The 12806-nt window shown below is 42.2% G+C and overlaps 1 protein-coding gene across 2 annotated transcripts in view; it reads right to left on the reverse strand.

Annotated features, from left to right (window-relative positions):
• Nucleotides 1-11875, reverse strand: part of LOC105464124 (nucleoside-triphosphatase, cancer-related) — a 28665-nt gene extending 16790 nt beyond the window's left edge. Inside the window, exons 1-3 of one of the 2 annotated variants that reach the window (XM_011711796.2) lie at nt 11719-11875; nt 6715-6877; nt 5481-5577 (exon numbers count right to left, since the gene is read on the reverse strand). In XM_011711796.2, coding sequence (XP_011710098.1) covers nt 5481-5577; nt 6715-6877; nt 11719-11752 — 294 coding nt within the window. In that variant the 5' untranslated portion in view covers nt 11753-11875. Of the gene's footprint in view, nt 1-5480; nt 5578-6714; nt 6878-10081; nt 10130-11718 lie in introns of those variants that run through there. The other variant, XM_011711797.2, reaches the window with a different exon arrangement.
• Between the last annotated feature and the right edge of the window lie 931 nt (nt 11876-12806).

A 12806-nucleotide genomic window follows, 5' to 3' on the forward strand; every position in this document is an offset into this window, starting at 1 on the left:
TGAAACACTACACATAAACACGCACACATAAATAGCTTTAATATAATTAAGCATAAAAACTAATTAGAAACGGGTTATTTAACAGTTTTAGTAAACTGGCTAAATATCTGGAAGAAAATCAGTTGAGAATCTCATAGCATATTACACTCAAGATAAATCCAAATGGATTGAAAACATAAATGTTTTAAAAAAGCATGCAGAAAAAGAAATATATAGGTAAAATTTTATATAAATTTGGAATAGGGATAAGACTTTTCTCTATGTTGAAGGGAAAACAATCACCAAAGTGAAGTGCTAACCTGAGAAAAATAGAATCAATAATATAAAAAGGCTACCTGCTTTATAAAAGATCTATTTAAGCCCAAAGAAAATAAATGGGAAGAGCAATGGATGAACAATTTAAATTAAGGAAAACTTAATGAACAACTGAAAAACATTTAACCCCATTAGTAATTGAAAAATGCAAATCAAAACAAAGAGGTGTGTTGAAAATAAGCAGAGTGCTCAGGACTGGCAAAGTGCAGCAAGACAAGCACACTCACACCCTGACAGTGGGACACAAAGTCAACGCCGCACCATCAAGACCTTGAAGGTTCACACCCCACCAGCTCAGACTTCACCTTTTAGACCCTCCCCAGGGAAACAATCATGGTTAGAGAAAAGGACTCACGTATAAAGGGTGCTTTGTTGCAAGTTTACTTACAATGGTGATACAGAGCCTGAATGCCCAACACTGAGGGAGTAATTGTTAAATCAAAGATGAAAACTCATATCATGAAATAGGATGAAACCACTAAAATCTCCCAGCTTTGAAGATTAGCGTGTTGTGAGACCATTCCCATGGCCCCCAATCACATTAAGGGAAACACACCAAGCCTATGAAACTATATATAACATTTTCCCTGATGTTGAATGACTGAATAAATAAACCAGGTATACAAAAGGGGCAGAAACAAAATAAGCTAATATTGGCTAACTTAGTGATAAGATTATGAGTTATTCACATTGTATTTTTATTTTTATTTTACATTTTTTATAATTTTTTTTAACCGTGAATATCTAGAACTTGAAAACTCAGGAAAATAACAAATGATGACAAATAAGGAAAGAATTAACTCATGGAATGAAAAAAAAATTAACAGTCAACCCTACTAAAGGCTTTCCAAAAACCAAAAACCAGTCTAGAACGCTTTCCACACACACTCTATTTTTCTTTATGTCTCACGAGCGACCATGATGCTCAGGCTCCATTCCTGTCTAAAGAAACGTAACCAGGCTGGGCGCAGTGGCTCACACCTGCAATCCCAGCACTTTGGGAGGCCAAGGCCGGTGAATCACGAGGGCAGGAGTTCGAGACCAGCCTGGCCAAGATGGTGAAACCCTGTCTCTACTAAAAATACAAAAATTAGCTGGGCACAGTGGCAGATGCCTGTAATCCCAGCTACTCGGGAGGCTGAGGCACAAGAATCGCTTGAACCCGGGATGTGGAGGTCGCAGTGAGCTGAGATGGCGCCACTGCACCCTAGCCTGGGCAACAGAGCAAGACTGTCTCAAAAAAAAAAAAAAAAAAAAAGACAAGAAAAGAAAAGAAAAAGAAAAAAGAAACACAACCAGAGCAGCTTTGCAAGGTGGACCTGGGTTGTGCCTAGGCCTCCCGAGCCTACCCCTCACCTGGAGCTGCTCTTCAGCTCCCGGTTTTTTTTGTGTGTTTTTTTTTTGGAGGTGGAGTCTTATTCTGTCACCCAGGCTGGAATGCAATGGCGCCATCTTAGCTCACTGCAACCTCTGCCTCCGGGGTTCAAGAGATTCTCCTGCCTCAGCCTCCTGAGTAGCTGGGACTACAGGCGTGTACCACCATACCCAGCTGATTTTTGTTTTTGTTTTTGTTTTTAGTAGATACTGGGTTTCACCATATTGGCCAGGCTGGTCTCAAACTCCTGGCCTGAAGTGATCTGCTCGCCTCAGACTCCCAAAGAGCTGGGATTACAGGCATGAGCCGCTGCAACCAGTCCTAGCCACATCCTTACTTCCCCATCTGCAAACAGGCATAGCCCTGCTTGATCTAATTAGAGAAGTACTGTTTTCGTATTTTTTGTAGTATTAAAACACACACACACACACACACACACACACCCCTCAAACTATCTTTCACTCATACATAGTGATACTTCTTACACACAATGGATATCTTATTGGAATTTGTGTTTTCATAGATCCCAGCACTATGAACACTGTGTCCCTTTATAAAGGGTTTCTAACATTTCCAGTTTACTTGGTTGTTTTCATTGCCAGTGTCAAAAATGGTCAGTTTATACTCCCCAGTTTTGTTGCCTAATTATTTTAACTGATATTCTTTTCATTTTTTTCTTTAGTATAAAGACAAAACACTAATTCCTATTCCTTTCTTCATTCCCATAAAATATATAAGATGGGAGAAAAATTTCTGCTCCAGAAAAGAAATCCATGACCCTGACTGGGTAAGAATCCTGTATTAGTCCATTTTCACACTGCTATAACTACCTGAGACTGGATAATTTATAAACAAAAGAGGTGTAATTGACTCACAGTTCCGCATGGTTGGGGAGGCCTCAGGAAACTTACAATCATGGTGGAAGGCGGAGGGAAAGCAAGGATATTCTTCACATGGCAGCAGGAGAGAGAGGGAGTGCGGGGGAAACCACCACTTTTAAAACCACTGGATCTCATGAGAACTCCCTCACTATCAGGAGAACAGCACAGGGGAAATCCCCACCATGATCTAATCACCTCCTACCAGGTCCCTCCTTTCACATATGGGAATTACAATTCAAGATGAGATTTGGGTGGGGATACAGAGCAAAACCATATCAAATCCCCTGCCAGGAACTTTTTCTACATGGAATGTACACGTCTGCATTTGGCAATCAGAATATTAAAAGTTGGGAGAAGTCTGTATTTCTTTATTTTTTAATTAAAAAACAGATTCATGCTCTGATCTGGTCAGCATATGATCTCTTATATAATCTTGCAGCTAGACACTAAACACCTGTGCAAACGCTTCTCCCAGGATTTGGTCTACTCTGCCTGAGCAGGGTAAGTAAAAAATTATTTGTATTGACCCAGTCAGCTCCTAAAAGCAGAATGTTCACTTGGAATTTCATTTGAAGTATTTCACTTGCCTTTTGAACATTTAAGTAGAGAGGAATGTATGTGACGGGAAAACAACTAAAAAGAAAAGTATCATGTTCTCTGCTCCCGCACAACACAGCAGCCACAAGAGTCACCAGCACAGGAACTGAGGGAAAGTTCCAAGAGGAAGAAATTAGGGAAGAAGGAGGTGGGAGGAGGAAACAGGGTATAGGAAGAAAAGGAGAACTTGGTGGATTCCAAGAAACACAACCCCCTGCTGAAACAGACCATAAGATACCACCAGCCCTCTGAGATTACAGGATATCCTCAGAGGCTATAGCTAAAATCTTCAGCAGCCTTTGGGCAATCACCATTACATACTTCAGCCGAGCTCTGAATGTCAAGGAGCAGAGAGGCAAAGAACTGGGAAGACAGTGTGCTCACCAAAAAATATGGCAAGTGCCAAGGGCCTCAGGCTGGCATGTGTGGGAAGTCTGAGTGAACCCGTGTGGCTGAAGAATGGCAAGATGAGGTCAGAGGTTAGTAAGGCCAGATACCACAGGGCTACAGGGTCTTCTAGGCCATTGAAAGGACCTTGGACTTTATTCTTGGTGCCACAGAAACCTCTGGATGGTTTATAATTGGTTTTTGAGACAGGTCTGTATCATTTAATTTTCACAAATCAAAGTATTAAGTCTATAATAGATTAAATGACACTCACATTCCTTAACATGGTCCACAGAGCCCTGCATCTCATGGCCCCCACCTCACCAAACTTACCTTCTTCACCTGCTCCTGCTCCAGGGCTCTGAGGTCTTAATGCATCTGTTCCTGCCATTCAGAATATTCTCCCTAGAGCTCCCCACCCTGACACATATGAATACCCTGACACTAACTCTCTCTCCAGTGCCCTCTCACCTGTTCCTTTCTGTTTAAATGTCATCTTCTCAGAACTCTTTTCTGGTTCCTTGGTCTAAAGTCAGTTCTTCCTGTCCCTCCCCACAGCACCCTGTTCTTTCCTTCACAGCATTAATGACAATGACAAGTATAAATTTACTGAGTGTCTGCCTTTTACACTAGACAGTTTTGAGAGAGTAGAAAACATGTCTGTTTTGTTCATGACTGTATATGGAGTACTTGATAAATATCTGATAAATAGATACATAAAACAATACATAATAAAACAAAAGTTGGTTATTTGAAAATATCATCTAAATTGACAAACTTTTAGACTGACCAAGAAAAAAACAGGATTTAAATAACTAAAATAAAGAATGAAAGAAGTGACAATACCACCAATCTTACAAAGTAAAAAGCATGGGTGAATCTATGAACAACTGTATGTCAACAACTTAGATACTTCAGATGAAATGGACAAATTACTAAAAGGTACAAATTACCACAACTGATTCAACAAAAAATACAAAATCAACAGACCTATAAGAAGAGATTGAATTGGTAATTTAAAAGCTTCTCACCAAGAAAAACCTAGCCCACATGGCTTCTCTAGTGAATTCTATCAATCATTCAAAGAAAAATCAATACCAATCATCCACAAACTCTTCCAAAAATTAGAAGAGAAGGAAACACTTCCTAACTCCATGAGACTAGTACAAACCTGATACCAAAACTAACCAACAATATCCCAAGAAAAGAAAGCTACAGACCACAACTTTTGTGAATAAAGATGCAGAAATCCTCAACAAAATATGCCTGAGTAAACTCTATACAAATAAGACACAGCTAACATCATACATAATGGTGAAAGACTAAATACTTTCTAAGATTAGGAGTAAGACAAGGATGTCTACTCTCACCACTTTTATTCAGTGTTGGACTGGAGGTTCTAGCCAGGGTAATTAGGCAAGCGAATGAAATAAAAGGCATTCCAAGTAGAAAGAAAGAAGCCGTAAGATGTCAATAGTGTTTTTCTTTTTTGAAAAAGGTAATATAATAATATAATGTGTTAACTGCTTACAGTACTTGGCAGGCATTCAATAACAACTGGCTATTATGTTCATATAATGACATTTTCTCTTCCTAAATGTTTGTTGTGCTATGAAACCAGGTTAAGATATGACTGTGAGAAGACAGAGGAAAGACCTGTCTTTGGGAATTGGTACCTGGGCATTAAGAGCCTTTCCAAAATAAAATATTTATATGTACTGCACTTATAGGAATTTACTTGTAGCTCAGAGTGATAGCAAATTATGTTGTTTATCCTTATTAAGACTCAATCACCTGATGACTTTGCAACTGTAAAATGCAAAACCGGGACCTTTAAGAGCAAAAGGCATTCTGTTTCCATGGCCAGCAACTCCCACAATGCACTAGGAGCAGATGGGTTCAAAAAGCAGAAACCACGTACTCACATTCCTCAAGACGGGGAGTGCCAACTGCTCAAAAGAAGTCATATCAACCACATACTGCCCAACTCGGCATTCACGTTTTCCAGGTGGAGGCTCTAACCTGAAGGAAAAGACATTGTGTTCTTTGTCGAAAAACTCCTGTATTGATTTCTGGTTTTTAGCTGCTCCACTGAGCCTCTGGCATTCCACATACGCTAAATCATCCTTAAAAATGAAAAACACAAAATGCAGTGGTCTGCTGCCGAGACCCGCTCGGTCGGGGAGACCCTAACCCAGCGGTGCTAGAGGAATTAAACACACACAGAAATATAGAGGTGGGGAGTGGGAAATCAGGGGTCTCACAGCCTTCAGAGCTGAGAGCCTCAAACAGAGATTTACCCACATATTTATTAACAGCAAGTCAGTGATAAGCATTGTTTCTATAGATTATAGATTAACTAAAAGTATTCCTTGTGGGAAATAAAGGGATGGGCTGAAATAAAGGGATGGGCTCTGGCTAGTTATCTGCAGCAGGAGCATGTCCTTAAGACACAGATCGCTCATGCTATTGTTTGGGGTTTAAGAACGCCTTTAAGGGGTTTTCCACTCTGGATGGGTCAGGTGTTCCTTGCCCTCATTCTGGTAAACCCACAACCTTCCAGCGTGGGTGTCATGGCCATCATGAACATATCACAGTGCTGCAGAGATTTTGTTTATGGCCAGTTTTGGGGCCAGGTTATGGCCATATTTGGGGGGGCCTGTTCCCAACAGTCTGCAAAGCTGATCAGGTTTTCTCTGCTTTGAACAGAGCTACCCTAAGTGTCCACACCTCCAACAATGGGCCTTGCAGTTACGGCAGGGCTATCTCTTAAGGTCCAAGCAGCTACTACATCAACAGTCTTTGACAAGTGGCACCAGAAACAGGACTAAGAATTATAAAGTGAGAGGAGTTTATGACTTGGTGAATAAGTTTTAAGTAAAATATCACTTTCTTATACTTTTTTCATGTGATGGCTTCATTCTGTTTTCTGTCTCTGAGAAATCCCTAAAGGCCCAAGATTCTTGAGGATAGATGAGATCACTGGGCTCAACCCTGTGCCCAGGGAGAAACTCAGTCTAAAGGGAAAGCAGATAGGCATCCAAGGACCCAACAGAGTATCTGCTTTCGGTGAATTTAGCTCTTGTTGAAAAGCTCCCACAGCACAGATGGAAAAGGGAGGTTAGATAATAAAACACCACAGAAATGAAAAATCAGTACCCAACTCTCGATAAAGGCCCCCGGGTTCCGGACAGCGTGACGACATCAAATCCTATTCTTCTCCCTCCCTGTCTGACTTCTTCTGTATAAAATCCATCGACAGGCACACCAGAGGATTTTAAAACCTCACTGGCTTTCTGGATCAATGTTGTTTTTCCAACCCCTAAAATAAAAAAAAAAAAAAGAAAAAAAGCCCATTAGGAAACATTCCCTTACTAGAGCACACACAGCCCTTGCGGACTCTGAGACAGCAATTACGGTGGGTAGAGAAATGGGCTGTAAGTGGATTTATGAATATGAACTTCAATTTAATTTTGATTGCTCCAGGTGTTAAAAATGATTAATTTCAAGTAGAAACAAGCATAATAAAAACAAGGATGATATCTTGAGGTTTATTTTTAAATTGTGAAACACTGTTAATTTTGTCACATACACAATCCCAGAATCAACTGAGTGGTTCCTGATGATATTCTCACGTGCCATTTGCATCCTGTGAAATGGTTTACAGTTTCCATTTTTCTGCCCGGGAAGTAACACTGCTCACACTTGAGTCAGGGGCTGGGAATTTAAGATTTCAGCTTTCAAGAGATTACAAATGGACCTACACTTAACAGTGGGAAAATCAATTTGTTCCTCCTTGGACTTACATTGCTGTAACTCCTGAAAATGTGTCTCTTAAATACCATTAGCATACCTGTTAATGGTCACTTTCAAACTTTTTCATAACAGCAAGCCTATCAGGTTGGCAACTCCTTCCAACATCATCTTCTCCAGGGTCTGTAAGCATTTCTTCACCTTTATCCCCCACACCTTCCCCAATTTGAACCTATGCACCTCCGCCCCCTTATCCTCCCCACCTTGATCCTTCCTTTCCATCCACCCTGGCCAGCTGACTACTCTGATGAACTCATGGGTTTATAAGCACCAACAGGTGCTACCGAATACAGTAATACTAATCACTGACATTATGGAGCCAGACACTGTTCTAGCACACTTCGGAAGCATTTTCTTGGTTAAGTCCTTGCAACCATGCTCGGAGGCAATTACCATGTTTATGCATATTTTACAGATGAAGAAACTGAGGCACACAGTGGTTAGGTATTTTACCCAAGGCTATACCCCTTATAAGGACCATACCTTTCAACATGGGCCTTTACCTGTTACCATGACTTTTTAAAATATGAGTCTTGTTCCCAATATGGATTTAAGTAAACGGCATCATGACTACCCTACAATGGAAAGAGAAAACTCCCAGCATGTCTGCAAGCGAGCTATTTTGAGATACTACAGAGTTGCAAATCATGCTATTTCTAAGACTACCCACTCTGTTAAGCCTCCTTGACATAAAATATGATCCATTATTCTTATTTAATGTATCTATCTTCACACTTCACATTAAAATAATGGCACCTGGCTTTCTGGAACATGAACAGCAACCCAAGAGGATTCTGGCTACAGTGAGCCACAGTGAGCATGCGGCTGGTAGAACTGTGGAGAACATAAAATGATGAAATTCTAATCCAGCCCTGGCCCTCAGTAACAACTGCTTTAGGAGAGTCACTAAAGAATCTGTTTCATGCAAGTAATGGCACTGCTGAATGTGTAAGCTGGTACTCCTTTTCTGAAGGGCAATTTCAATGTGCCCACCACAGCACCCTGCAGTTCATGACCAGGAATTCATCCTCAGGAAACAACATCAACAGTACAAAACGTGTGAAACGGGACATTCACTGCACCGTTCTTTGTAATAGCATAACACTGAAAACAACCTAAATGTTGATTAGTAAGAGAATGCTAACTCATGGCACCACGCATACAATAGCACATAAATACACAGGAATACCATGCAGCCATTAAAAAATATACCGCTTATGTGTATTTATTAGCATGGAAAATAGACCACAGTGTATGAAAATAATATATGAAAAAAGCAGGTTAATAGCAGAAACCATTCCATTATGTTTTTTTAAAAAATGGTCAAGTACGTATGTGTCTACAGAAAAAAAAAATATCAAGAATACAAAACAAAGATTTACAATGTTCATTTCTGTATGTTGAAATTCCCTGTGATTGTCACTTTCTTCCTTAAAACTTTTTTTTTTTTTAATTCTTATCCTGAATGGTTCTTACTCTTATCCTAACAAAAAACGCTGTTTATATTTTGAAAAAGGTAAAATGGAGCAATGGTAACTATTCCTGTTCACAAAGGGTATACTCTGGGGACTGTATGTTGTGTAGAACATAGTACACCAATAAATAGGAAGCATTAGGGCAAAGTCCCTTTCGGCTTCTTCAGCTCTAGGAATCTTCTTTCAGTTAATTTTTTCGTCATTAATTAAGCTGCTACCCCAGTGCTGTCTGGATAAGAAATGATCTCTGCTTCAGGAGACCTCGAGATGGTAGCTGTATACCAGGCACAAACAGATCTGAAAGCTCTGGAATTATTTTGGTTCTGGTTCTCTCCTAAGCAAATCCTCAGATAAAGATTCAAGTGCAGGTAGTTTAACCTGGGCAGTGACAACATGATGGACTGGTAGGGAAGAAATTCAGAAAGGGAAGGGAAGGACACCAGCATGAGGTGCACTATCAAGCAAGTTCCACTGGGGGCAGCTGGAGCTTCATCCCACTGGGGAATCCTAAGGGACAAGTCAGGGCAAGTGGCTCAGTTATCCTGTCTGAGGAGTGAGGAAGTAGGGAATTTATCAACTAACTTTCACCAATCACCGGTTGAAGGCTAATCCCAGTGCACAGGAATTCCCTGGCTCTTCTGGCCTGCTCTGTGTGCAGGCCAAGTGGGCTCCAGGGACCAGAGAAAGCCCTCCAAGATGAGTCACAGGTACAGACAGTTGGAAATCGGAAAAAATGCTAAGTGCCAGGGACACTAAGAGGATATGCAACGAAAAGTGACCTCTTTGCGAGGAGACTTTACCTGATGGTCTGAACATGTTGAGAAGGCAGAAAGAAACTAGGCAAATAAAAATACCAGACAATAACTCCTAATGGGGAAAAAAAGTTGTGCGTAAAAGGAAAAAAAAAAAAAAAGAAAAATTAGAGGGCATGGGGGTTCATGCCTGTAGTACTGGCTACTAGGGAGGCTGAGGTGGGAAGATGGTTTGAATCTGGGAGGTGGAGGCTGCAGTGAGCCAAGATTGTGTCACTGCACTCCAACCTGGGCAACAGAGAGAGAGCTTGTCTCAAAAAAAAAAAAAAAAAAAGAAGAAGGAAAAGAAAGATGGGTAAGGTGGCTCACACTTATAATCCCAGTATTTTGGGAGACCCAGGTGGGAGGATCATTTGAGGCTAGGAGTTGGAGATCAGCCTGGGTAACCTAACAAGAGACAGGTCTCTACAAAAAAACAAAAATTACCTGGGTGTGGTGACATGCGCTTCTAGTCCCAGCTATTCAGGAGGTTGAAGCGGGAGGATCACTTAAGCCTAGGGAGTTTGAGAATGCAGTGAGCTTTAATTGTTTCACTGCACTCCAGCCTGGGTGATAGAGCAAGATCCTGTCTCTAAAATAAATAAATAAATGGAAGATAAACGATAGATTATTATGTGGCTCTGTTGTGATTATCTTTACATGGCCATAATACTATAAACATTGACTAATGTAAGTTACATTGTAACTACATTAAGAAGAGGAGGAGAAAAGACAAAGGTGTGTGAATTTGAGGACAGGTTTAAGAGAGCTACACTGTAGAATCTGAGTCTTTCAACTACGTGTAGATAAGACTTTGATAAAGAAAGGAGAAGCAAGAACCACCACCAATACAATCACGGTAACAGGACACCTCCATTATAAAACACACAGATGCCTTGGGGTCAACCTGCTGAGTATCAAACTGCATTCCAAGTTTCAAATAAAGGACCGACAAACCAACTTTCAGAAAACAGTTCTTTGCAGTACTTAGGAGTGACTTTAGATAGCAGGCATTTCTCAAACCACCCTCCTCCTCCTCCTCACCCTCTGCTCCCCATCTCCCCCATCCAATGCCTGATAAAATTCCAAAGTCTGCAATATTAGCTGTAGTCTTTGCTACTTACGGCTAAACATAATCATTAAAATAAAGTGAAAGAGAATTCTAGATCCAGGGTTACGGCCTTTGATACCTGAACCCACAATAAACTTCAAAATTAGATTTGCCTTAAAAAGCAGCTGAAATCACTCTCTCCACTCTTAGCACGTCTTTCTTGTGTTTAGCCTATCTGATGCGACCACCACCATCCTACCTGTCCTTTTTAGTAATGCTTGATAAATGGGTCGCGCCTTGATTTAAAAGCATCTCCTCCTACACCTCTCATCTGACCTCAACGCTATCCCACTTCTCAGATGAGAACTCCACAGGCCACAGGGTTGAGGGATCTGACAGACGTCAGGAGGGGACAGCGACAGGAACAAGCAAGCGTGTCTAAGAAGGGCTCCTGTAGGTACCAAAGCTTCTCCACCTGCTGCCTCAGCTGTGGTGGGAATTCGTGGGGATGGAGACGGGGATGGAGGTGGGGGGATGAACTCAGATGGGAAAGAAAGGTTACAACTTCAGCTTTGCTCTCCTCCAACTAAAATTTACCATGTTTTTGCACGATGAATGTAGCAAAGACCCACAGTAAGGAAGTACCTGTGACTACCAATAGAAATCAGACATCTCCACTTCACATCACGGTTGCTGCAGATCTCTTGAAATACCATTTGTGCAGACCACAACGTCAACACTAAAGTAAGGAGTTACCGCTGCCGCTGGCCCCTGCGGTTTCAGCCCTTCATCAAGAAGCCGGCCTAGGACCCTTCACAAGTGTGTTCTAATCCTTTAGGCCCTACGTCTTTTAAATCACGTTTTCCAGGAAGGAGTACAAACTCTTCAGACTACCAAGCCCGCCATTTAAATTGGGAACTTCAGAGGCCGGAGCCCTGGAGCCGGGGTCCGTCCCCGACAGCACAGGGTCGCCCCCAGCCCGCGCGCCCCCACCCCCTTGGCCTCTCGGAGGTGGGGATCCCCGCAGGGTTACCTGGGGGCCCTGTTAGGAACACGTGCCGGGCCATGCGGGGGCGGGGGCAGGGGTTGCGGTCAGGGTACCAGTCCGGGTTGGGGTCGCTACTCAGCTCAGGTCCGGACTAGGGTCGCGATTCAGGACCCGCCCACCGCGTGTCGCAGTCCCCGCCCCCAAGCGGTACTTCGACCGGAAGCACCGCCCTCAAGACCACGCATGCGCCTTCTACCACGTACTCGATCGGCGCCTGCGTACTCAACCCTCGGCATTTCTGCGTCTGCGGCGGCAGTTCCTAAAAGCGGAGCGGGTTGTGCGGTCTCTAAGTTTTATGCTGGGTTCCGGGCTTTTGTGGGGTATTTGCAGAGATAAGTGCGTGAGAACGTCAGTTATTAAACTGTTGCTGCTTCAAGTGAGCGCCATCACCCAGGTTCTGCCCCTTGCCTCCGGACCTAGGAGCTGAAATTGCCCAAGGCTGCGGGGACAGCCCTTTTGTAGAAGGTTTGTGACCTGGAAGCATTCCTCAAAGGGGGATGCCATGTTAATGACTCCAACCTTGTTCTCAGCCATTCCTGCAGAATAGAATCAGCTGGGGAGTTTTAAACTTGTTCTGATGCCTGGGTTTCACCTGCAGTAACAAGGGATGTCTTCTGACAAAATTACAAGTTTAGTTTAAAGATCTAATTGGCTTATATTTAGGATCTAGAACCGGAAATAGATCATTCCATTAAAGCAAGTAGAGTGTTCCAGTAAGCTGCGCAGAGGAGGCTGGCTTTATGGGCAAAAAAAGGCTGAAGAAAAAACAACAACGAGTGGGTATTTCAAAGTTACTTTCCTTATAGGGTTAAAACAGATTGGACTTCGTTATTGTACTGACTCAGGTTGATTAAAATCTGGTTTTTGGGAAAACTGGCCTGTTTCAAAGTTCAGTTTGGTTACATGGCACTTGGCACAAGTGACTCGATTCTGGTTTGGTCTAGTCTGCTAGGGCCAGTCCAAAACAATGACCTCCCATATATCTTGTTTAACATGAGTAATTGGTCTTGGGCGAGTCCTGAGCATCTGTATTCTTTTTCTTCTTTCTAAACTCCAGGAAGTTCCTGAAGTGC

This window comes from Macaca nemestrina, chromosome 1, assembly GCF_043159975.1.
Source record: "Macaca nemestrina isolate mMacNem1 chromosome 1, mMacNem.hap1, whole genome shotgun sequence".
Lineage (NCBI taxonomy): Eukaryota > Metazoa > Chordata > Mammalia > Primates > Cercopithecidae > Macaca > Macaca nemestrina.